The 25,612-nt window shown below is 42.1% G+C and overlaps 2 protein-coding genes across 5 annotated transcripts in view; one reads left to right on the forward strand and one right to left on the reverse strand.

Annotated features, from left to right (window-relative positions):
- Positions 1–21,027, forward strand: part of asap2a (ArfGAP with SH3 domain, ankyrin repeat and PH domain 2a) — a 56,588-nt gene extending 35,561 nt beyond the window's left edge. For 2 of the 4 annotated variants that reach the window (XM_085441373.1, XM_085441375.1), the window contains 23 exons: positions 2,518–2,647; positions 3,503–3,588; positions 4,270–4,345; positions 4,426–4,512; positions 5,593–5,696; positions 6,260–6,329; positions 7,105–7,192; positions 7,929–7,977; positions 8,266–8,432; positions 9,871–10,004; positions 10,537–10,631; positions 11,545–11,734; positions 11,894–11,979; positions 12,350–12,465; positions 13,856–13,923; positions 14,030–14,137; positions 15,122–15,347; positions 15,850–15,990; positions 16,381–16,477; positions 16,899–16,957; positions 17,068–17,147; positions 17,721–17,840; positions 19,494–21,027. In XM_085441373.1, the coding sequence (XP_085297499.1) occupies positions 2,518–2,647; positions 3,503–3,588; positions 4,270–4,345; positions 4,426–4,512; positions 5,593–5,696; positions 6,260–6,329; positions 7,105–7,192; positions 7,929–7,977; positions 8,266–8,432; positions 9,871–10,004; positions 10,537–10,631; positions 11,545–11,734; positions 11,894–11,979; positions 12,350–12,465; positions 13,856–13,923; positions 14,030–14,137; positions 15,122–15,347; positions 15,850–15,990; positions 16,381–16,477; positions 16,899–16,957; positions 17,068–17,147; positions 17,721–17,840; positions 19,494–19,568 (2,452 nt within the window). In that variant the 3' untranslated portion in view covers positions 19,569–21,027. Of the gene's footprint in view, positions 1–1,902; positions 2,141–2,517; positions 2,648–3,502; positions 3,589–4,269; positions 4,346–4,425; positions 4,513–5,592; positions 5,697–6,259; positions 6,330–7,104; positions 7,193–7,928; positions 7,978–8,265; positions 8,433–9,870; positions 10,005–10,536; positions 10,632–11,544; positions 11,735–11,893; positions 11,980–12,349; positions 12,466–13,855; positions 13,924–14,029; positions 14,138–15,121; positions 15,348–15,849; positions 15,991–16,380; positions 16,478–16,898; positions 16,958–17,067; positions 17,148–17,720; positions 17,841–19,493 lie in introns of those variants that run through there. The other 2 variants (XM_085441376.1, XM_085441374.1) reach the window with 2 other exon arrangements.
- Positions 21,028–21,449: 422 nt separating this feature from the next.
- On the reverse strand, positions 21,450–25,608 carry itgb1bp1 (integrin beta 1 binding protein 1). The gene is made up of 7 exons (XM_085441379.1): positions 25,265–25,608; positions 23,656–23,770; positions 23,493–23,571; positions 23,269–23,399; positions 23,054–23,146; positions 22,508–22,657; positions 21,450–22,423 (listed from the first exon to the last, which is right to left on the reverse strand). The coding sequence occupies exons 2-7, from the start codon at positions 23,725–23,727 to the stop codon at positions 22,340–22,342; spliced, it is 609 nt and encodes a 202-aa protein (XP_085297505.1). The 5' UTR covers positions 23,728–23,770; positions 25,265–25,608; the 3' UTR covers positions 21,450–22,339.
- Positions 25,609–25,612: the final 4 nt, after the last annotated feature.

The raw sequence follows: 25,612 nt of genomic DNA on the forward strand, positions 1-25,612 counted from the left end.
CTTGCTGCTGCCTAAGTATGCAGAAGAGCATCTCTGAATGCTCAGCACGTCAAACCTCTCACTCCATAACCACTCCTGTCAGCTAAGAACAGGAAACTGATGCTGCAATTCTCATGTTCCCACCAAAACATTGCCTCACTTTCAATGATGGCTGCTTCCAGCAGATTAATGTGGCGTGTCACAAAGCTCAGACCATGACGATGAGTTCACTGCACTCAAACGGCCTCCAGATCTCAGTCCAGTAGAGCACCAATAGACCTGATACCTCAAGATTTAAGGCACTTCTGAAAGCAAGAGGGGGTCCAACCTGATACTACCCAGGTGTACCTAAACACAGTATCCAGTGAGTGTACCTCCAATGAAACCTAGACAAATGTGACTGTACAACTAAATACAAACAGCTCATAATGTCACAGGTAAGACAAAATATTTAATTAAATAATTAATGGACTTGAAAGTAAAATTTTAAAGTTGCTTTTTTACTTTTGCTAAGATTCTTAATTTGAAGTTTTGAATATTAAGTTTAAGGTTAATAAGTGAGTTAAACATCAGGTAGTGAGCTAAAATGTCTCGATGCATGCTCAATCCATCCAGGTAAGGAAATCCCAAAAAGTCGATTGTGTTCATGAACACAATCAACTTTTGTTACTTTAACGCACATGAAACAGGCTGGACTCTTACGCAGCTTTCAGTCACATTTCTGCATAACTGTTTAAAAAATATGCTGTGAGAAAATGCGGCACATCCAAAAGAATGACCTGTTGCATGAAAGGTTCCCCCCCCCCTCCCTTTGTTGTCTTTCTGTGTTGTCCTGATTGCCTGTGGAAGATGGAGAATTTATGGGAAAAACTGGCTCTGAGCGCTGGCTGTCAGGCAGCATGTATCTCATTGGCTTGTAGTCTCTTAGGTCCTACTCCTGACCTTTTTAGTACACTAAACCCATGGCTAACCTTAATCATCTTTAACGTAATCATCCTCAAACACTAAAAAAAACCCATGCACAAAAGAATCCTGCAAAAAGTGTGGAATCGAATCGCTGAGTCAAACCCCTCTCCCTGGTCGACATCTGCGCTCTAATTCCTTCTGCTTTATGTACTGATCTCAATTGTCGTCATCAGCGAGAAACTACAAGTGTTTGATTTCCCAAACAAGCTCTCAGCTAATTATGGAAACCTTCCAAAAACAGCGCTGATGAGCTTAGTGCAGTTTGACTCTTGGCACTTCTGTTCAAGCAGCTTGGATTATTTATTTATTTATTTGTTTTTCTATCATCTCAGTGAAATCGGTGCAATGAGCCGTGCGTTCCTCCTGTGCAGACACACCTACGCATTTGGTGTGTTTGCTTCAGGACACGATACATCTGGCAGTACAAGGTGATTAAAAAAAGGCGAAATGAGACACCAGCTCGAATTACTGAGGAATGAATGAAGTCGGCTTTGCAAGAATTACTTTCTAATTCATCATGATTGTCTGACATAGCTGGTGGATCATTTCTAATGGGGTGTCTGCAAAGGAAGCAGTTCGCTGATCACAAATTCGGAGAAAGTCGGAGAGATTCAATGATGACGGGTAAAAAAACAAAGTGGGCATTCCCCCGAGTTAAACTTTTCTCACTTTCAAGGCGACATGTGACAGAGTTGTGAAAATTCGAGGCAGCTAGAGCCTGGAATATCAAACATCAGCTGTATTCTTTGTTCTCATTGGTTGACACTTCAATCACTTGCTTTGGAGTTGAGAGAGGTTTATCTCAGGACCGGTCCACTCTTCATTCCCGAGCCTTTTTACACCCGTCGCTTGTCCCTTGAGCTTCAGAGCAAAGCGTGGCGAGTTAATCGTTCCCTGTATGGATGCCTTTTTGAACATCTCTCAACTCTGAGGCCAGTGACTGAAGCGGCCATCAATGAGAGCAAAGGATACAGTTGATTCACAGAGGGTTACCTAGGCAACTGGAGCCTGGAATGTCCTCTAGCGGGCTGGATCACTGACATAGGAAATCACTTCCTGTGCCAACGCCCCTCGGTGTTGCTCAATACTTTACTACGCAAGAACTTTAGGCACTTGACTAAATCTGCGTCCATGCAGCATCACTTTGTCGCTAACGGATGGTTTCTAGGAGACGTTTCAGGCTCCGGTTGCCTAGGTAACCCAGTAACATATTTAATACCAGGTTATGTCAATCCTGTGCTCTTATCAGGAGCTTCTTCAATTGCTCGCCTCGATATTTTCAGGTCATGAGACAACTTTTTTCACTCAAAATCGCCAAATGTAATCAACACTCTATGGTTTCTAAACATTAAGTTTTAATAAAGAGAATTTCTGCTTCTTCATGTAAGCCCATCTACTGCCTTGACACTTTTACAAAGCTGGCTTTTTCTCATCTTATATGTAGCTCAACCATGAACTGCCTGACAACTTTAGGGCTGATTTTTCACATTATGCCTTCTGTATGCTTTCGGTGCTGTTATGGATCTATTGATTGCTCTTTGACACCCTCTGCCACGCTGTCACTCTTGCCAGCACCAAGATAGAAAAGGAAAAGAAGGAGCATGCGAGACAGCATGGGATGATTAGGACGGAAATCAGCGGGGCAGAAATCGCTGAAGAGATGGAGAAAGAGAGAAGATTCTTCCAGCTGCAGATGTGTGAGGTTAGTTGGAGCGATTATCAAGAGACGGGTTTCATTTGGTTACCAGTGTTTTAAATATATATAACATGAATTAATGAAACATTAAAATTGTATGAAATCCTGTACTCAGCATGGATGATCTGATATCCTCGTGTTGGTGTTGTTCCCAGACCATCATGAAAATGTTGTTCCAGGTTCAACATTGCAAGTGACCAATCACATTGTTGTGACGTTATTCCTTTGCGCGCCAAGCCATTCGTGCATTTATGAAATTCCAATGTTGCAAGGACAATATTAATTCTGCTTACTGTTTATTAAAGGGTCAGGGTCCATTGATCGGCGGACAGAGGCGGTTTCACGCAGCTTAAGTACAGTTTTTTGTTTTACGCCGGTTTTTCCCGAAGTCGCAAAGGTATGACGTCACAACATTCTGATTGGTCACTTGCAATGTTGATCCTGGAACAACATTTAGTATGATGATCTGGGAACAACACCAACACGAGGATATCAGATCAACCACTCAGCATAGTGTTTATCAAGAAAATAACAGGCAGTGGTGGGTTGAGAAAACAGGGCAGTTTCTGTCAAAGTAACGGTAAAAACTGAATACTGCGCAGCCTGATGGAATACAAAAATCACATTACATGTAAGCATGTTTATGTGCTGAATGCCTTTTTTTGATGTTTCATTTTAATGAAGCCTTGCTTGAAAAATTACATTTTTGCCCTTTTGAAGTGTCTGGGTATGAGATGAAAGTGATGTATACATTTGAGATGGTCCATGAGTATTTGAAGTCTCAGACTTCAAAGTTGCTTTTCCATCTGTGTGAACCTGGACTGACCCCTCTTCCTGGATCTGGATTCAATCTGTTTACAGTATCTCCTCAAAGTCAATGAGATCAAGATCAAGAAGGGGGTGGATCTGCTGCAGAACCTCATCAAGTATTTCCACGCACAGTGCAAGTAAGACGTGCATATTATATACGTCAAATTTATTTTACATCGTAGGCCACGTACATACTACTTTGATGCTAAGTGGACCTGACACATTGTGTAAAATTACAGAAAAGTTCTGGTAGTTCATCATCATCCAGACAGTCTTGTAATTATAACATAAAAAGATTATGTTATCATATAGAAAACTTTTGTCCTTTCTGTAAATTCACTGTTAAAAAAAACAAAAAAACACGTGCATTTATGTAGCAGATGGTGAAAAAAGTTTATGTTATTTAACTGTTGATGAGGCTCCTTTTATCTAAATAAAAGGCTGTAAAACCTAGGAAAATGTGGTTAAACGTTCAAGATCTGTGCACTCCTTTACATTCTCAAAAGCCATCTAGCGGGCGGAATAGGAGTCTTTACCAGGCCCATTCTGGCCCCTAGGCCCTATGTTTGACACCCCTGATACACGTGGTTAAATTGAGTATATATGAAAAGCATATTTTTACTGTCTAATAGTAAAGATTTAGTTTGAGGTATGCATACACAGTTGATGTTATTTTTAATGTATTATATCAACAATATATTTAGGATTTAGGCAAATCCAGTGCCCCGATCCACTGTCACTGCAAAGAAAAAGTTACTCACGTATACTGTAAATCTGTTTTGTGGCACTGGGATAAATTTGTGTGCTTCGTCATTCAGTTTCTTTCAGGACGGTCTAAAAGCTGTGGACAACCTCAAACCTTCCATAGAGAAACTGGCCACAGATCTGCACACGGTCAGAGCCGTTTCAATCCAGCCTGTTTGTCCACTCTTAAACTTTCCTTCATGACTTCGACATGACTTGTGTCTGTACAGATAAAGCAGGTGCAGGACGAGGAGAGGAAGCAGCTGGCTCAGTTACGAGACGTCCTCAAGTCGGCGTTACAGGTGGAGCAGAAGGAGGTAACACCCACAACAGAAACGAAACGATCAAATGCTTTATGATGTACCGGACAAGCTGAAATCTGCTTATTAAACTTCAGCTTCTCTCAGTGATGACATTAAGTTGGGACTCACGCACACACTAATGTATATACGACTCCATTACTAATCTATCCCTCTGGGTTGGGATCTAAACTATAATTGAAAAGAAGCACATCTTTTTTTCTTTTCTTACATCTGTCTTGTTTCTTGCATGTGCTATTAGTCGTTTACTTCTCTACCCAAATGAACTGAGGTAGACTGCTCATCAGCTAGATGCTCAGTGAACTGTTAAATATGCTGCAAAGCGCAGCAGCTTCAGGTCTAATCTGAAGATTGTTTTCTTCTCTCCTCTGCCGCCGCCGCCTTTTGTGAAACAAGTCCAGAAGAGTAAGTGGATTTGTGGAAAAAAAAGAAAAGCTATAGCATCTCGTGTTCCCTGTGGTGATGTCGTTGCTTCCAGTGCTCGATGTTTTCGATGTAGTCGTTCAGTGAGAAAAGTTTGAGGTGGGCCTGTCATATCTTTTTTTGTGTGTCTGCTGATATCGGCACACATCAAGCCGCTCCACCACTCAGAAGTCGTCCTCTCTGTTTCCCGTAGTGTTTCCACAAAAAAGGAATATGCAAAAAAAAAAAAAAGTCTGGGTCCTCTTTCATGGTAGCTGATGTATTTAAATGAAGCCTATTCAGGCTGCATGTGTTAAAACAGCAAGAATTGCTAATGAGATTAAAATGCTAATGACACAATTTGGCCAGCTGCTGCTGCAGACTCTGACTTCAAAGGCGTACAAGCTCTTATTTTCTCCCTTCCCTTTATTTGCACAAAATCACTCAGGCTGAGAGGAGCAATCTTAACATAATTGATATTTGCTTTAAAATCCTCCGCGGAGCAGGAGACCCAGAAGCACAGTGTAATCCAGAGCAATTTTGCACTTGTGCAGCTTCCCCTCGACTTCATACTGTTTTTTGCTAATTCGGTGTGTAGCTCCTGCCTTCCGCACCTCATTTTCTGAAATGACAGCTCTGCTTTGTCGCCTGTGTTTTTGCTGTTTTTTTCCTCAGGATTCACAGGTGCGTCAGAGCACCACCTACAGCCTGCACCAGCCGCAGGGCAACAAGGAGCACGGCACCGAGCGCAGCGGGTACCTTCACAAGAAAAGTGATGGGTATGTTTAGAAAAGGGCGTTCAAAAGATCAGATGAGTCACTACACAACAAACTATTTCTTCAGTGAAGAACGCAGAGAAGGCTGTGGCGTTTAGAGGCCTCATTATTCCTCCACCTCTGTCTCTCTCGTGTTGGTGGGTTACTAATGAGTGTTTGTCAGCAAGATTGTGCAAAAAATTACCTGCACAGTTTCATGCAGCGGCTTGGTGGAGCGATGGCACACGTGCAGTAAAAGAGCTGGCAAAATAAAAGATGTGTGGTTTGCTTTGTTTAAAACGAGCAGTCTGCAGATCATCTTGAATGCTGAAAATGTCCATAACAAGTAGTCAATGGTTACTTTGGCGATCCTGCTAGATGACATTAATTTGTCAAAATTGATTCAGATCATTTTGGCTTTTAATTCTTTTTATTGTTTTATTGTAGACATGCTCACCCCGTGTGTCATAACTAATGCATGTGAATGCTAGTGGTAATGTGATAATGATAAATATTTCATAGGCTTTACCGATTCACTGCACGGGTGTATGCGCGACATACTAATCGCTGCCGTCTCTGCGTCGCAGGTTGAGGAAAGTGTGGCAGAAGAGGAAGTGTACAGCGAAGAATGGATTCCTCACCATCTCACACGGCACAGTAAGCAAACAGTGGAAAGAAACACAAGACGACATCTTTTCTTCTGAAAACACACACAAACCTTTTAGTTTGTCTGCAAGCCTCATCATTGCTGCTTGTCTTCATATACATTGCAGTGAAAAAGCACAAAAGTGAATTTTTAGCATTTTTCACACACTTTTAACACACTTCAGTGTGTTCAGTGTTTTTTAAAGTTTTTAAATGATCATTTTTATTTATTTAAGGGGAAATCTATCCAAAAGAAGGGAAAAAAGTGATTGCCCCCTTGTTAAATTATGATTTTTTTTTTTTTTGATTTTTTTTTTGAATAGTCCATCTCTGATTGAGGTTATTAGGTTTAGAGGACAATGGCTTTTTCACACAGGGGGAGGTGAGTTTGGATAACTTTTTCCCCCCTTTAATTGAATTAAATTATCATTTAAAAAACTGCATTTTATATTCAGCCGGCTGATTTTAAATTGCTTTGATGATCTGAAATATGACAAATAGGCAAAAACTGAACTGCACATTTACATTTTCCACAGATCAAAGGACAAAGTCTGCAAGTTTACACTCCTCGGAGTTTCAGTTCACTTGGCTCATTTACATTAAAGATTCGGTCAACCCCTCTCGCTGACACGGTTCATCTCTCACAGAGCTGCTTATCAGATGTTCTGTTTGGCTCCAGCAACAGTCAGATACACTTAAACCAACACTCCTGCTCACTTGTTCTCTCATTTTTCTCCTTCTCCCCCTTTCCTTTCTTTCCCTCCCTCCATCTGTCTCTCTTTCATAGGCTAACCGGCCACCAGCTAAACTCAACCTGCTCACCTGCCAGGTGAAACACAATCCTGAAGAGAAGCGGAGTTTTGACCTCATATCACGTACGTTCAGCCTCTTCTCTTTGCTTTCTGCCGCCTGTGTTCTCCAGTGTGTTGTTGTAACCAAATGCCTCTGTTTAATTGGCTTCGAGCAGCAGCTGGCTGAGATTTGTTATGTAGCTGAGCAGATTTCAATTATTTCCCATGCAGCAGAAAACGGAGATGATTAAGAGACAATATTAACACGTCTGACGCATCTGAATCCAGCGTGTAGACTAGACTCAAATACCAAAGAGCAAAATGATGGTCGAATAATTGCTTTCATGGCTGAGAGAGATTGAAAGGCTACAATGTTGCTTTCTTTTGTTTGTTTCTGGCGAACAAATATTCAAATAAGACTTGCTTGGAAGTCTGGTCATAAAGAGATGGCAGGAAAGGAGGATGGAGAGAGGGATGATCTGTGTGATGATCATGTGACAAACATGGCAGTTTGTGGCTATTTAAATGAAGACTAAACTTCAGGCTTTAGGGATATAACACAGTTTAAGTTTCCTTTCATTTAGTTGTATAAAAAACTCCCATGTGAAGATGGAAACACTCGTACTTTATGTTTTTGTTTTGCAGCGCGCCCTCAGTCTGACCTTTCACTTGAGCACTTTAATGCCCTCTGGAGAGAATCACTCAAAGCTTTTTACTGCATATCTGCAGCTCTTTGACTGATCTTCTTCCTCTTCAGTTTTTTTCTCCCGCTCATCTTTTCTATTCCATCATTTGTTTCCTTTCTTTTTTTTGTTTTTAGATGACAGAACGTATCACTTTCAGGCCGAGGACGACCAGGACTGTCAGATGTAAGTGCTTTTCCCTTCCTTCCTCTTGTGTGTGGGTACGCCTGTTTATCACTTCCAATGCTTTCCACACACTTCCTCCCTGACACACACTCAGTCACTTTACCTCCCACCTCATGCCCATTAACTGCCCTTTTACTCCAGTCTGAACCCCCCGTGTCTGCCTTAGCTGCGCCTGTTTTTACCCACTTTCCCCCCTTCTCCTCCCCGTGCTTCTCCTTTTGTCATTTTTCCTCTTTTCATCTGCCCGACTCATGTCTCCCGTGATCCTTTACTCTGTCTCTCCTGCAGCTGGATCTCGGTGCTACAGAACAGTAAGGAGGAGGCGTTAAATCAAGCTTTTAAAGGGGACCATCATGTCGGCGAGAACAACATCGTGCAGGAGCTGACCAAGGCGATACTGGGGGAAGTCAAGCGGATGATAGGAAATGATGTTTGCTGTGACTGCGGAGCCCCGAGTGAGTGGCACAGTTGGACGGGGGAAACCCTCAGATGCCTTAATAAAGTTCAATTTAAGCCTAAACAAATGGAAAACTAACTATGTTTTGAATCTTACATGATCATTATGTGATATCCCACAATTTAGATTATGCTAAACTCTTATACAAGCAGCTTTTTAAGACCAGAAACGACTAAGTATGCCTTTTTTCCATTTAAATACAAGGTTTACATGCTTTTCATGTTTTGTTTTGTTTTTATAATTGAAAGCATAGTGATGCCAGCTCATTTACTTTCATAAATGGACCAGATTGGGTTGAATAACAGGCGTTGAGAACTCAGGATTTCCTGGGATTTTCCTCCAGTATCAGCTCCTTTTTCCCTGAAGAACTTGTTTATGTGTTCGTGTACTAAGAGATGATTTATGGGAAAGACACGATTGCGCAACTGCTGTTGTGTAGACCTCAAATTGTAGTAATTCAGAAACCATAACGATCTCAAATTTTAGTAGGCTGGCGTGCGCACATAGTTGGTGGGTCTCCAGTCATGAGGATCTTCCGATTTCTTCAATTCCTTAAACATCATTCGGATTAAAGATTTTTAAGTCTTTACATTTAGCTTCAAATATTACTCTTATATAATTTCAGGTGTTTTTTTTCTGTCTTGCTTACAGCTGGGATCTTAGTGAATGCATATACAGTGGACCCTAAGAGTATTGTTCCAAATAGAGCCGCACCGAGTGCATTTTACACAGCACAGCAGCCGATAACTTCATTAATTATTTAAATCTCCTGACACAGGGGATTGGATCAAATCAGAAATCTCCACAGTTCTGCAGTCACGATCAGATTTTCTGGAAAAAGCAACATTGACTTTAACATCCTTCCGCTTGTATCCTCGATTCCTAAAGGCAGCGGACACTTAGAAGCCTGCCTGGAGGCAGATCAGACATGTGCACACTGCTTTGGCAAAGTGTTTGCTGTAATTTAATGTAGTATACAGTACTTACGGGGAGCGGGTAGTGTAATTCATGCACACCAGTGGTATAAATTCCTCGTATTGAAAACTCTTAGAGTGGTTCCCCTGAGGAAATATTCTGCCACAACCTTGAAATTAGTTTTGTGAAATCCCCCAAACCCATGAAATACCCCCACCACAGATCTGTACTTTATTATAGTATGTACGTACGGCAGGCACATATACCTACACATGCACAGAGTAAGCAGTCCAGCTCGGTCACTTTCCTGTGACAGTGTGTTAGTGTTAGTAAAAGGCTTTTCAGGCAGCCATTGGATTTCCACAAGGACACATCAAAGTTGGCTCACAGGCTGCTGAAGTGACTTCTGCTTCAGTGCTTTTCACCCACATACACTCCTCTCTCATGTCACTCATGCATTGTTTATGTCCCTTTTTCTCCATTTTCTTTACAATGATCTTTCCTTTTTTACCCCTTAACAGACCCGACATGGCTATCCACCAACCTGGGCATCCTCACCTGCATTGAATGCTCAGGGATACACAGGGAGCTGGGAGTCCACTACTCGCGGATCCAGTCCCTCACACTGGATGTACTCAGCACCTCAGAGCTCTTGGTAAATCACTACCCATCTTCTTGTTCCTCTTTTTCTTATCCAGAGCTCTCTGGAATATTTTAAGCAGGATAAGCTTGGAAAATGAAACAAGAAAGGGGAAAAAATAGAGGGAGATTTTAAGGACAGGTGGACAGTAAATAAAGATTGGGTGAAAATGAGAAGCCTTACAGTGCCTTTTGCGTCTTCCTCTTTAAAAGACCTCTGGAAGTCTGCACACTCAGAATAGCTGAGATTTTGTTTGGCTTTTCTAATCACCGTTTGGAGTAGTGATTTACTGCCTAAGGGACGGTCGGGATTAAATGCTTCCAGCCATCATTGCTTTCCCTGGTGTTAAGACGCCAGTCATGTTGGCCACAGTCAGACGGGGCGTTGTGGAGTCTGTGAGGCTCCACACTTGGAGCTCAGGATGTCTCCTGCCTCCCGGTGGGGGCGTGATTGGCGCTGATGACTTTTGAGTTAATCGATGTGGCTCAGAAAATGACACATAACTAGTTTTAATTACTGTGTGTGTGTGTGTGTTCGTGTTCCACAGCTGGCCAAGAATGTGGGGAATGTAGGCTTTAATGAAATCATGGAGGCTTGTTTAAGCGCTGAAAACGTGGTGAAACCCAACCCGGCCAGTGACATGTAAGTCACCCCCTCACACTCCATTCTTCCTCTATCCCCTCACCTCACCTCCATAGCTCTTCTGCTGCTCCCGTCTCCTCACTGATCTCAGTTTACACTCTACACATCGACTTGCGATCCTTTTATGTGACCCTTTAACACATTTTAAGTAACAAGTTTGACATGTTTTTATTGATTATCTCTTCTGTTTTAAAAAAAAACTAAGAAAAGAATCTGAAATCTGATCAACTTTTTATCATAATCACAAAAGCTGTTTTTGATCCTCAGAGTGAGAACAATTAAGGCGACTTCTGAAAGAACAGTTTAATGCATTATTGAAACCTGGAAAGGTAGTGTTGAGGTGTTGTCTTGAGGGAAGAAGTGTGATTGGGGGGAAGAAAATCTTGAATGATTCTAACTTTTGATTGGATGGTCGTAGATCGCTAAACATTAGCAGAATTCATGGCTCTTGTTAATGATAGTGAAAATAAGAGCATTTCCACATGCACGGTGCAAAGAGGACTCAAGGGTTTGGGGCTAAGCAGCTGGATAGCCTTAAGAAAACCACTTGCCAGTGAGACTAATCGGAGAAAAGGGTTTCAGTGTGAGATTCAGCTCTGGAGCAATAGAAAAAGGTTGTGTGATCTGATTACTCCAGATTTAGCCTGTTCCAGAGTGATGGGTACATTGAGGTAAGAAGAGAGGAAGATATGGTCATGCACCCTTTATGCCTGGCGTCCACCCTACAAGGGCCAGAGTGATGATCTGGGGTCACTTCAGCTGCTAGAGCTGATAAGTTCCAGGTTCAGCAAGATTAAAAAAATGAAGACAGCAGATTAGTTTTTCCATCAATGGATTTTTTTCTTCCCTGATGGCACGGGCATATTCCAAGATGACATGCTAAGAGCATCTGTGTCCTCGTGTTCTCCCCCAGGCAGGCGAGGAAAGACTTCATCACAGCCAAATACACGGAGAAACGTTTCGCCAAGAAGAAGTGTCCGGATGCGATGTCGCGGCTTCACACGCTGTGCGACGCAGTGAAGGCCCGAGACATCTTCTCCCTCATCCAAGTCTACGCTGAGGGGGTGGACCTCATGGAGCCCATTCCTCTGGCCAACGGGCATGTCAGTGCACAACATATGTTAACATTTTCCTGCGTACCGTTTCTCCTCCTATTTATAATAATCTGTGGCATTATTATTGCTCTCTATCTCCTTCCATGAACCTGAAATCCACCACACGTTCCAGAGATTTCATGCAAATGCTTGATCGTTTTATTTCAGGAACAAGGAGAGACGGCTCTTCATCTAGCGGTGAGGCTAGTGGACAGAACGTCCCTTCACATCGTCGACTTCCTCACTCAGAACAGGTAAACACAGCACTGAAGGCAACCAGAAATCAATATGCTGAGATGGTCTGTTGGACCATCATAAAAAGACCAAAAGCTTATTTTCAGTCCTGCTGGTTTCTTGACATCCACTTTTTTTCTGTTAACTCTCTTTTCTCTATGGACAGAAACTATTTGCATAATAATAACAATGATGCATTAAAAACAACAATAGAGCTTTGTTTTGCTGTGGTTTGCGTGCTAAAAACACAATTTTACAGAAAGTGTTTGTATTGGCAAAACTACTCCCTGGTCTTATGGAGCACTGAGGCAGGACAGAAGAAAGCTGGATTTTATATCCTCTGTGTTGGGATTTAAAGTTTTTCCCCTCTTTGTTTCTCTTCCCTGGAAGTTTAAATTTGGATAAGCAGACAGCCAAAGGCAGCACAGCGCTGCACTACTGCTGCCTGACTGACAACAGTGAATGTCTGAAGCTGCTGCTGCGGGGGAAAGCCTCCATAGAGATTGGTAAGGAAAAACACCAGAAACAAACAGCACAGCCGCAGTGCATCAACAGTCCATTGTTCTTTTTCTGCAGCAGCTAACAAAGTGCAAGGACTGAAATATTGTAATTACAGTTTTGAGGTAATTGTGCTTTGGGTGTTTCCATGTCCATCTATTTCTCTCCCTGTACATTTAGTCCTTTACATTTTTCTGACAGCGTGAGACACCGGTCATTTTAATCAGGAATCACAAGCACAAAAAAACCCAATTTTGCAGATTAAACTTGATCACAGTACAGTTTAAATTGCACATTACTGCACTGTGCAAAAGTCTGAAGCCCCCCCTCATTTCTTGATATTTGGATTTCAAGGAGTTAGACTTTCTTATAGTTGTAATATTAACTGGTTTAAGCACTAGCTCTCCAAAGCTTTCTAAAATTGTCAAAAAGGGCCTTTTAGGACAATTTTCTATCATTTTCAATCCACTCCTTGTACTTGATCATTTTCAGAGTATTATTTTTTTGTGTGTTAAGCCACTTAACACTGACTTCTGAATCATTCGAGCTTTAAAAAAAAAAAAAAGCACCTAACTTAAGGGATGAACCATTTTTTTCTGCCTACATATAACATACGACTTGGCAAAGAATTGATTTTAGGTCTGAAGTGGTGTCAGAAGCCATTCTTAAGGAAGGGAAACTGAGAGAAAAGGCTGAGGTGTGCCGTATTATGCAAGAACTGGACTAAAGAATCAATGAAAATAGATCTTATATAGTAATGAAATGATAAAATCATCAGTTTGTGTGGAGGAGACCATGAGGGGCACAGTGAGTGTAAAACATGGCGTCATGCTTTGTGATCTGGTCAGAACTGAATATAGAAAAGTCACTTGCGTGCAATACCATAGGAAAAACTTCTAATCAGCATGGCAATGTTCTTATTGCTGCACCTATTTACTAGTAAAATATAAAGAAATGAGGGGTGGCTCAAGACTTTTGCACATTATATAGAGGCCACTGCAATGGAATTTCTTCATAACAGTGTGCTTAATACATGAAAGCTGCTCGTATTTATAAAGTTGCTTTTGAGTGAGACTTTTGAGTCCGGGAGTTTGTTTTCTCTGGTGGCCTATCTTCATCTCACACTTGGTTCCCAGAAAACAAGCCGTGGCAACTTTTTCTCACAGCACTTATCTTTCTGCTCTGCTCTGCTCTGAAATCAAACAAAACAGCCAGATAACAAATGAATGGAGACGGAGCACAGAGAGACACCAGAGAGATGCTCGGTGTGGGAAACGGTTTAATTATACATTTGTCTTGTCACAGTGACAGGAAAGGGAGAAAATGGGCCGTGTGTTTGTGCTCATGTGGCTTGTGAGTACAACAGTGATTATATGTGTCTGTTGTTTTGCCTTCTAGCTAATGAGGCCGGGGAGACACCGCTGGATATCGCTCGAAGGCTCAAACACCTACAGTGTGAGGAGCTGGTGAGCTTACTATGTTTAGACTTGGCTTAATCCTGCAAGCACATCGTCGCTTCGTGAAATGTAAGAGCTGTCAGTCATTTGCGTTTCCGTACGTATGTGTTTACAGCTGAACCAAGCACTGGCAGGAAAATTCAACGCCCACGTCCACGTCGAGTATGAATGGTGCCTGCAGCACGAAGACCTGGATGAGAGCGACGAGGATCTGGATGAGAAGGTGAGGGATGCTTTTGTGAATAGTAATAGTTCCTTTTTTTTTTTTTTTTTTTTAAAGATTTCAAGACAAAAAAAGTTTTAAAAAAGTGATAAAGAGACAAACAAACAAACAAACATGAAAGGGATGAAAACGACTAACGCTTGAGAGAGGGATCAAATCAGCTTTGTAGTGAGGCTGCTGTGAAAAACAACCTGAAGAGCTCTGAATTTCTGCAAGAGGTTTATTTTATTTTGTTTCCACTAAATACAATCTCCTTAACTTAAACACTAAACTCCTTATTTCCTTTGTGCTTTTTAATGCGCTTTGTCATTCTTGCTGCCTGAAATGATTGAATGTGATTGGATTTTGGACAAGTTTAATTATTGATAGTTAAACATGTTGTTTTCAAGGCTGAATTTTAACACAGGAGCCTTATATATATCTAGGAGGAGAAATGGTGCATTTTAATGCAGGAGTTAACCTGCCTCAAGTGGCCATTCGAGGAACTGCAGTTTTGGCGCTGGCTTGATTTTTCAAACCCTGAAAGTTGCCACTTAGATTTGATTGGACCTGAGTTCATTATTGAAAACTCATCAGATAATTGAAACTGGTTCAATTTTTGGGGGGGAATAACCATGTTTTAATTTTATTTTTGTTGTGTTGTTGCCTTTGTTGAAGTGTTGTAGCCAAATGAGAAATCTCCTAAATACTAAAATAATCATTCAAAGTAATGCTAGAAGATTAGTGAGAAGCTTTATTAAAAGGCAAAGACAAAGTCCCATGACTGGGACATTGCTGCCTGCGCAGAGCGTGCAGGAGTCACATGACAGCCATACTTCACTATGAATGCTCACGTGCACCTATGTCAAGTAATATCAATAAAAAGTTCATGATTGTGGTGCATGTGTAAAGTGCATGGTACCTAGGTTAATCATATATGATGTGCTCCTGTCTCACATTGTGTAACTGTAATGCTCACATCCTCACATGCATGCCTCCCCTCAGCCGAGCCCCCATCGGAGAGACGAGCGACCGGTCAGCTGTTACACTCCGAGCAGTAACTCCCACCACGTACAGTCCGGCCTCGGCTCCGCCGGCCGTGAAGCTAAGGACAAGCAGCGCCTCTTCATGCCCAACCTGGTCAACAACGAGACTTACGGCACCATAGTCAACACAAACCCCCCTCAGCCCACCACCAACTCTGCTCCACCTCTGCCCCCGAGGAACCTGGGTAAGCTCAGACAGGAGAAATAAAGGCAAATGTAGGTAGAAACCACTGTGAGCGAAACACACCGGCAGGCATTTAATAAATCTGTTACGGTTTATATGAATGGGAAAAAAATGATCTCATTCTCCAGATAACACAGATAACCTCACTTCTTCTGAAGCTGGCCTCTTTGCCTGCCTATAAGGAAGTGATATGAATAAAAAAATCAATAAATAAAATCTAGTGACTTGCCACAGTCGGCCTATAATACCATTAGTGTCTGTTTGGAGTGCTGCCAACAGAGCAGAGGACGAACAGCCAGCTGTGTCGCCCCCCTCACGTCCCCACAGCTCTCAGCCTCGGCATTCATTGCCCTCATTAACCGTCGCTCTCAATTACACTGAAATGGAAACGACTTGACTTTATTAGTGGACGCTGGTTCTGGCAAACAGCCCTGCTCTCTCTTAGTCTCCCTTCTTTTTCATTTTAATAACCCCCATCTCCTTTTTCCCCATCTCGTCTCCAGTCCAGTTGTCCGGCCCGGGAGGCTCAGCGTCCAGCACCTGGAAGCCCAGTCCTTTAGACCTGACTGGCCGACAGAGGTCGTCCTCAGACCCCCCTAACATGCATCCTCCGCCGCCGCCCATGAGGCTCACTTCCACTGGAGGTATGGCCCCAGTTTTGTGCACGCTTAAATGCTGCCTTTAAGGCATAGAAACTCGTTCTCAGTCTTGACCAGAGCTACAGTGAAGTGATTTAATAAGACGTAGTGGACATTTTATAGATGTGTTTGGATCGCAGCTCTTCTCAGCGTCTAATAAAACATTTTACTGGAAGAAAGCTGTTAAATGTTTCATTTACATAATCGACACATGCACTTAGCTCACGTTCAGTTTTCTTTTCTTTCCACATGCATATGTCAAAGGTTCTTCTGACCTTAATTTATCAGTTGATCTATTTAAAACCAGACTTCCTGACTCATCACAACATCAGCTTAGTCACATTTTTCTTCACACTGTAAACAAATGAGCTAAAGCAAAGGATTGCTGTGTTCCAGCTCTGGGTCTTCCTACTGCGATGAAGATTGACTCCATGAGCAAGTCAGGTCAGGGGCCACTGGGGTCCCGGGCGGTGCCACCTAAATCTCCCGCAGGGTAAGAACATAAAGGCGCATTTATTTATGCACAGCAAAGTTTTAGATTTCCTTAGATGTAAAAGGCGTGTCGACATGTACTAGAACTTTCTGAGCTACACAAAAATATTCATGCATTCACACATACACATGAAGATTGTGCACTGCGGTCGTGTGTCTTGTTTTGGCTGCTTGTTTTGTGGCGTTTCTTTCCAAGTGGATAGAGACGCTTCTTTAGCTTCTAGGCTAAGCTCCACATCAAGCCAGACAAGTAATAACTTTCCTCCACAGTCGTCCTTTTGTTTTGTTTTTTTTTCTTTTTCCTTCCCACAGGCCTCATAGTGTTGTGATAAATGCCTTTGAGCTTCCTCAAGAGCTCTTTTCACCATCTTGGTACGACTATCACTCTTCTTCTTTTTTTCCTTCTTTTTTTGTATTTCCAGAAATGATAAAAGCTTCAGCAGAGGGCCCCTAAATCGAACAGAATCTAAAGAAAGAGCATGTGAGTAACATTGTGTGTGAGTTGTTTGAGTATTCGCTCAGATCCCGTTTCTCCTCTGGAAACGTGGAAAGTTTTGTTGTCACCGTGATCTAATTTCCTTTTCATTCCAGCTAAGGAACTGCCAGGATGCCCTCAGAACTCCATAGGTCAGTCTCTGCCTCCAGCCCCCATGCCGAGGAAAGCATACCCAGTGAGTCCCTGATTTTTATTTTTTCAATTAAACCCCCCCCTCCACCCCCTTTAATTATCATCCAGATTTTACTTTGCATATTCATTCAGTTTGCAGTACAGACTCATCTGCAGCTTATTTCCTAATTCATGGCTTACTGCCTTTGTAGAGCTGTGTAAGTCCCCTCCCTATTGTTTCAGTGATTCTAGTGCTTGCTTGTAAATTCAATCCCTTCTGCAGCCTGACTCCATAATTTGGCCTTATTCTGCATGTGAGAGGGCTACTGCTGGCATTATGTGTTTCATGTTAGCACATTTTAAGCGTTTTAATATTGCAAAGCGATTTGAAATTGACTAGAAAAACCAGAAAAGAGTGCACGTCTTTCATTTGCATGGTCTGTACACTAATCCCCCTCGCTGGCTTCTAGTTGTTGGTATTTGCCAGTCCAATCCCATGCAGTGCCGCGATGATTCACAAACCTCATCTTCTCGTCAACTTTGCCTTAGTTTGCTATTTAAAAAGTAAAATCCCACAGATTAACGCAAATGCCCTTGAAATCCTGTGTGTGTGTCTGTGCTTGTTCCCGTGTCCCAGAAGCAGAGGCCAAAGCGAGTGAAAGCCATGTACAACTGTGTAGCCGACAACCCCGATGAGCTGACCTTCTCCGAGGGCGAGGTGATCGTGGTGGACGGAGAGGAGGACCAGGAGTGGTGGGTCAGTATCTGTCACGTTGAAGACTCGGTGTGCAAGTTGTTTTGTGCATCTTGGATGTTTGCACGTGTTTTCAGATTTGAGATATTAAGCATTCTTTGATGGATGTAACTTTGATAAACCATGAGCTCATTCCCTCCTCCTCTTTTTCCGAATGCTGCTGCTTCTGCTTCCTCTGTGGAGCCCCTTGTGTGAACGCTGACCAGCTGCAACTTGTTTTCTCTGAGCCACCCCTGCAGATATGACCGTATTTAGTCAGTCTCACTTTGTGTCCCTCCATGGATCCAGAGTTTCCCCCCGAGGACCCCGTTGCCATGCTTCCTCTCTGTCCTATGTCCAGCTACATTATCACTCTTTTTGTGTCTGAGATATCAAATAACAGCACAGAGCTGCGGCTGCACAAACGGGTCTATCATACACTATATAAAGTCTGTTTCCTATGAAAATATTCTAGAAAACCGGCATAATGAGGAAAGAATGCTTTACAGTGTTTAAAACGTGACTTTTATCTCTGACGTAGTTCCTCTGATAAGCTTTGATCAGCATTTGATGTTGTTACTTGCCATGTTTCATTTAACTTTATCGGAGCAGAAACATGTCCTAGCTTTTTACTTTCAGGTATAGACGACCTTTAAAATGTCTTTAATGGAGATAATAGGTACTGTCTTCTTTATCCTCAAGGTAATTTAAAAGGGGAAAGTCTTTTACGTGTAAAGCTCTCATGTTTGTTGTGACGTAGCCTTTTATTACTCTTTGCAGATTTAGATGGTGTTTCTGTTGATTCAGTTTTGTTTGACAAAATCCCGATTGATTTACATGGATACATGCTCATTTTTCATATAGCTGAAGATGTATTTTTTAGATTCTGAGCCAAACACAGAAAATATAGAAGTATATCAACTAAATCCAAGCACTTTAGAGCCTCTAACGCTGCCTGCTGTATATCCTGATGATACTTGCACACATGACAAATGCTCGTTTCCCCCTCTGTGAGCACTGAGGGACTGTATTTGTGCATTTTCACACTTTTAGCTCAGTATACTTGTGTCAAGCATTATAATATACACCAATAAAAGCCAATGAAGTATGTAAGTAGTAGTTTTGGGATTTAAAATCTCAAAACTGAATCACATGGGTTGAAATCACAAATATTGGAAAAGTCTTCCCCACCTGTTTTTAACTACTCTGTCATTTTCTGTGGTGTTTGGTACTGTCGTAGACTGTATGTTAAAGATGGGCGTAGCTTCCTGCTCTAAAAAAGTGAAGCCAATGCTGAAGTGCCTGAAAGCTGCATTGTTTTATAACGGCCAGCAGGAGGCAGCACTGCTTATTGCCAAAACAGGTGCAAAAACAAACCCTGTTGCTCATTTGATTTGATTTCTAACCTCAGTAAACGCTTCAAGTCTTATTGCATACAGCTCAGTCAGATCCAGGTGTTTGTCCAAACGCTCAGCCTGAGGCTACACAACTTTAGTCAGCCAGTAGGTGACTTCCCTGTGGCTATGTCCATCTTTTAGATGAAGTCTGTGCATACTTTAGTTGACTCAAATAATTTAAGCATTTCTACCCAAACAGACTAAACCCCTCTGTTTTCTTGTCATGGCTGCCTCATATCGTCCTCCGACCTCACGTCTCATCTGTCTTTGCTCTTCGCAGCTGGGCCACATCGAAGGCGAGCCAATGAGAAGAGGCGCCTTCCCCGTTACGTTTGTGCACTTCATCGCCGACTGAAATCCGGGACTCGGGAAGTATCACACGTCCCACTATCACCGACAAAACATCCACCATCGCCCCAGTGTTTGCAGTCGACGTCATCGGCACCATCATCACCATCTTCGCTGGCGTCTTGAGCGAGCTCGTTCAAGCGTCACTGCTGCTCCAGCGAGTCTGGGTGTCACAGGGGACTCATCGGACTCTGTGGTTTTAATGCTTGCAGTTAAAAAAGAAAAACAAAACAAAGATGATTGTAGTGAATGTCCTCTCACAATAAATGCACTTTTCTTGTCTTTTCCCTTGTTGACATGGATGACAGGAATCCTGTACATACATTTTCTCCATTATACAGACAGTCCTTAAAGCGACAGCACTGAGAAGATCACAGTGTTGTGTTTTAACTTACTAACAGCTGTCAATGTGAACTTAGTCCCCATGCTTACATTCCATATCTGTGCATGAGCAATTCTGAAATGCCTGCTTTTAGGTGCAGCTTTCCACATATGTAGTAGCCCTCCCGTGTGGAGGTTTTTCTAATGGTGCTAAGTTAACCTTAAAATATGCTGGAAGTTGCACCCAAGGGAGCCTTTCCCTGACCCAATTTCAGTGACGGACTGGCAATCGAGAACGGGGATGCTGCATGTTAAAATAGCCTCCAGCCCATCACACCTGGGAGAGTCCACTTTCCCGAGCCGGCATAGAGTAATAGGAACATGCATCCTCTGCAAGGCTTTCCCCCACACATGCACACTGTCTGCCCCAATTTAAGCTGCGGGGCAGGGGGTCATATTCAAAAGCAACACTCCAGTTATTCCTCCTCCTCCTCTTCTTCCTCCTGATGCAGTGCTGACTGGAGCTGCAACAGGCAGTAATTACCTTTATGCTGAGTCCTGACACCTCAGGCCATCTCTGCCTGTCGTCTGCCTTATTAGAGGAATAGAAGCGTGTGCTTGTATGTGCGAGTGCATGTTTTGTCTGTACGGAAATAAGCTGCAAACGAAAGCATATTCAAATAACAGGGAGCAAAAAAAATGAGAGCGTGGGAATGAGATGAAAAGCGGGCGCAAGCTCTGTGACTTTTGTTGCTTCCTCGAGACTTTTTCTTCACAGATGAGCTAAATAGAGAGGGAACACCCTTCCTGCAGCTTAAGCCTCATATAGTACTTTTAAGACAAGTTTATCTAATGCATTGTGAAATAAATATTAAACATAGTGTAATTAACTTCATTTTAGTTGCAGAGCAACTTTCTCTCTGTTCATATTGTTGATATTTAGGCATTTAACCTGAAATCGGAGCCTTTCGTGGATTTGTGAATGGCGAGAGGGTGGTAGCTGATGCGCACTCTCTCCACCGTGTTGATTATTAACTCACTGGATTGTTAAATCTGTTTGTGTAAATAGAGCAGGTTTTGTTTGTGGATATTTAAATGTAAAATATTGAAAATAAAAGGAGGGGGAAAAAAAAAAAAAAAAAAAAGCAGGTTAACCCGGGCAGTAAATGTCTTTTAATGCACTGTGGTGATGAGCAGTCACACAACCTCAGCTGGGCCTGTGTGTGTGCTGTTAACATGAATACAGATACTAATGTGTGCACGCACACACACAAACACTATTCAAATCATTCTCATTAACAGTCTGTGAATCACTGCATTGACTCCTAACTCTGTTGTGCAAGTAAATCGGAGAAAAACAAACAAACTGGAACAATAAAATCTGAAATAGTGCAAGGCGTCGGTGTGTTTCTTCTTCAGAGTTTGTGATCCAGCAGCAAGTGTTTTTTCTTCCATTACCATATTTCGTGACCTGCATTTTAAAAACAATCTTGTCAAGCTAAGAGTTAAATGATGTCTCATGAGCTCCCTCTGCTGGCAAATGCACTCAAGAAAAGGAAAACGCTCCTCTGCTGTACCTGATCCACGTCTTTATTTTCCTTCTTCACACACATTTTCAACTGGACCAAAGTATTATTTCACAAGGTGAAGTCAAGTTAGTACCACAACTGTAAACAAGTCCCACAAAATCTTACATGTGTCGCTACCAGCCTGTTAAAATTTACTTTTTCCCAGCTAATCACACTTTTGGTACCAAGAGTTAAAAAAAAAAAAAGAATTTTAAAATAAGCTCAAGTAAATCTTTAAAAATGAATAAATCCCACAAATTAAGATCAATGTGTCCAAAAAGTCAGGCGATATTTGTAACATTCCTTCTGGTCAAAAAGTGACCACTATTGTACCAATACTGCTGTTAGAAAACAAAACACTCACAGGGTTTCAAAACCTGAAGAGGGATTTGAGTGATTTCCTCTTGAAGCCAGCTGTCACATCTGTGTACCGAGCAGTTAATCCGATGATTGTCTTCCGTGAATTAACATATGCCAGCAAAGTTTTAGCACTATGTAGTACCATTGCGTACATTAAATACACTTAACGTTACACTTATAAAAGCTCTGCATTGTGTCCCAAAGCTATATTTAATGCAACCGTTTGCCTCCTTACTACACCTTCTTTTAATATTTATTGTGAGAAGGCAAAAAAACAACAAATTCCAGGGAAGTGACTCAGAAAAATTCACCACAGTTCTGTTTTAACTGGATGGATTACAGGAAGGGGAACAACAGCTAGCTCACGCCAGACTTTTCCATCAATAACAAAGATTACGCACCATCAGATCTGCCCTTTAGATGACCTCTCAGAAGGGTAAGAAAGCAAAGGTGCAACATTTTTGCCAATAACAATGCTGGTTGTCTAACTGTTGCTGGTTTTGCAGATGTTTCGCTCTCATCCCAACTCTCACTCGGAGCCTCTGGACTTGTCTGATGTCAGAACGCAATCGAAGGAGGCCGACAACACTTTGCAGATGGACTGCGCCTGCTCCTGTTCAGACAGACAGCAGATGTCACGCATCAGGGAAAGGAAACGCACAGTGACCATGTAAAAGACCTTCCATTTTGTACTTACTGAGCTGCTGCACTGGTACACCCAGATGCTGCACTCTTCTTGCTCTGTGTCAGTGGTTTTCAGAGCCAGCAGGTTCTTCCCCGCGCCTAGCCCGTCATCGTAGCACAGCATACGCACGATCAGGTAGAGAGGATGGCGATGCAGCACATTCTGAGAGTGTAGAACAAAAACACATAGTAGGGGTCTTTTTCAATTTGTTAACTCCGTTTCCAAAAATGATTTGCAAATCATTTGTGTGCCATGTTTAATTTAAGTTAAATTACGTTAAAATTAAACTGTTAAATCAAATCACATCAAAGGTTGGAAGTGTGAAATTTCACTGCACATTCACAGAATTCACGCTCACTTTGAATTTGATGCCAGCAACATTTTTCAGTGCATTGAGGGCAGGAGCATGTTTACCACCCTGTTGCATCACCTCTTCTTTTTAAAATTCAGGTAACCGAGGAGCTCAGTTGTTGTAGTTTAGACACCAAAATGTTCCTCCGTTCTTGGGATACTCTTCGAAATGACTGTGTACCACCTTTCTATTCCTTTACTACTCACACACTGGTCCAGCGACGCCACCTTGACGCCGTACTTGGACACTACGAGAACCATCTCCTCATCTCCGGGAACAAATGGCAGCTTTCCATCTTGCTATGAGAAGAGGAAGCAAAATTTGCAGTACCTTCTCTGTTTTATATCAGAATAATTACAGCATGTTTCCAAGGAGAAAGGTTAAAGTTAAAATGTGCCCAGATCTTTCTCCAGCTTCTTACCTGAGCAGCATCAATGTAGTTGATGAGGTCCAGCGGTTCCTGGAGGGTCTTGCTCATGTCAAACTTTAACTTCTCAATAGCACCCACATATTTCACCCGAAACTCAGCGCATGTCTCAGATGTGTTGTTCCCTATAGACAAAAAACAACAACAACAAAAAAAACACCAGTTAGAAAATTAAACTGCGAGGCTGCTTCAAAATTTTAACAGGAAGACAAGCTGACCTGAGCTTTTGGTGGAGTCCGTGTCAAGGCTGGCAACAGTACTCGATCTGGAGAGTCCTCCCAAGCTGGAGTCCACAGACTGCAGTGAGACAGAAACATTAGACAGCGCCGCCTTAATGAAACGCAAAGACACACGTGTCTGCATGCTTGTGTTGTTAACCACCTTGCTCTTTGTGCTGATCTCACTGCTTTGCGAGCTGCTGCTGCTGTGGCGCTTTTTGCCTTTCCGGAACATCCTTCACCATGACGACCGCATCCAGCCCTCCAGACCCGCTGACCTGGATCATCACAGGGCTCAGAGTTAAACGCGCAGCATGGCTGCCTTCTCAGGTGTTAATGGAGCCCATAAATAATTAAATGCAGGACACAGGAGCATATACGGTTTGAATAATTGATACCTAGTTTGTTCCTCTTTGGGGGTCTGGGCTTTGGGGAGGCCAATCCATGACTGATAGTGTTCTACTGTGTGTTTCTCTACCCTGGTATACTTTTACTGCATTGGCAGTGTTTTTGGGATTACTGTCATTCTGGAAAATAAAGGCGTTGCCAATCAGGCCCTTTCCCGATGGCACTGCCCAGTGGATTAAAATCTGATGGTACTTTTCTGTGTTCATAATTCCATCAATTTTAAAAAGGTCCCCAACAGCACTGGCTGAAAAGCAGCCCAAACCATGAGAGAGTAGTGTGTTTTACAGATGGCTGCACACATTCACCATTGGACCGTTCTCCTCTCCTCCTTTATACATGCTGATGACATTCTGAACCACTAATGGCAATTTAAAGAAAGAAAAGATTCATGGGTGTGTGTTTAGTGGCTTCATTGAAAGTAAAATATTAAGAAATGAGGGCTGGCTTAAAACAACTGCTAAATATCTTTCATGAAATTCATGAGATTTCTTGGATATTTATATAATTTGTATTACTTTGGCAAGTACATGTTTCCGGTTGGTTTCTTTTTAAAAAATTAAAAAATAAAAATTGGGCTTTATTTTTATTCTAGCGAACTAAAATCCTTTCCCTCAGTCTTCTAGACCAGTTTTAGTTAAACTATAATAACCTTGAGTCATCCACACAAAAAGACATCCTAATTAAAATAACAACACCCACAAGTGAAAGGTGAGATATTTGTTCGAGTAGTTTCTTCATGTAGGAAGGTGTACTTGTCCTGGGAACTCTGAAAGCAAAGTTAAACTAAGGCTAGAAAAGCTACAGTATATTCAGTCACCACCGCTGCTAAACCGCATTTCACTTTCAACTTGAGTTTAATCACGTCTGAGTCTGAAAATAACTCAGGACCAGAATACTCAGAATAACAGACGATATAACACTCAAACAAGAGCCTAAATTGATAATATCGATTATAAACACAAATTTGTGAGATTATTTGTACTTTTTAACATTATAGTATAGTATTACAGTACTATTTAACAACGCGTACAACCACCAAGTTTAAAAACAGGAGCACCATTTAAACAGGAAACTACACCTGCAACTGTAACAGCCTCGTTTAGGTGCGGCTTGAACAGCGTGTCTGTAAACAGATGAAGCTAACGGAGTCCCAGGCTACAGACACCAAAGGTTAAGACGCCTATCACCCAAACTACGAGCTGCTCTGTGCTTGTAGTGCTGTAGCTACAAGAAAACCTGAGTGACTCAAACTTATCCTACTCACTCTTGGTCGCATTCATTTTAAAAGTTACAAGCCGAGGACTTCCTCGGAGGGGCTTGTAAAGAGAGTGAATTATCTAACGCTAACATGACTTGAAACATACCTGTTGTAACGAGGTGCTCTCAGTGTACCGTTTATCTGCTTTTCTTCCAATCCACTTTCTATTTATCCACAGTTTGACTCTTCGGCTTCCCTTTGAGCTTTGAAGCCTACACCCAACACCACTTAAAGGGGACGCAACGCAGAGGAAAAATAAACACATAAAAATCCTACGAATAATACGGATTATTGTGTCGATACATTGCTGAACTTAAAATAGATAATCCTAAATTGAGCTAATATATTTAACTGCCGTGCCTCTTTTTGCGTCGGGTTGTTTAACAAATGTTAGATCAAAGCTGGTAAAAGCCAACCGACGTGCGTCTCGGAACTTCTGTCACACGACTTGATT

The sequence above is a fragment of the Copadichromis virginalis genome, linkage group LG19 (genome assembly GCF_057382275.1).
Source record: "Copadichromis virginalis isolate Kocher_CV1m ecotype Utaka linkage group LG19, C_Virginalis_male_GT1.1, whole genome shotgun sequence".
NCBI classification, from domain to species: Eukaryota; Metazoa; Chordata; class Actinopteri; order Cichliformes; family Cichlidae; genus Copadichromis; species Copadichromis virginalis.

Excerpts from the sequence above, each read along its gene's own strand:
- itgb1bp1 (XM_085441379.1), bottom strand. The coding sequence starts at position 23,727 with ATGTTCCGGAAAGGCAAAAAGCGCCACAGCAGCAGCAGCTCGCAAAGC. Across the intron at positions 23,572-23,655 it reads AGATCAGCACAAAGAGCAAG|TCTGTGGACTCCAGCTTGGG; the intron begins GTGGTTAACAAC and ends GTCTCACTGCAG. Across the intron at positions 23,147-23,268 it reads ACTACATTGATGCTGCTCAG|CAAGATGGAAAGCTGCCATT; the intron begins GTAAGAAGCTGG and ends CTCTTCTCATAG.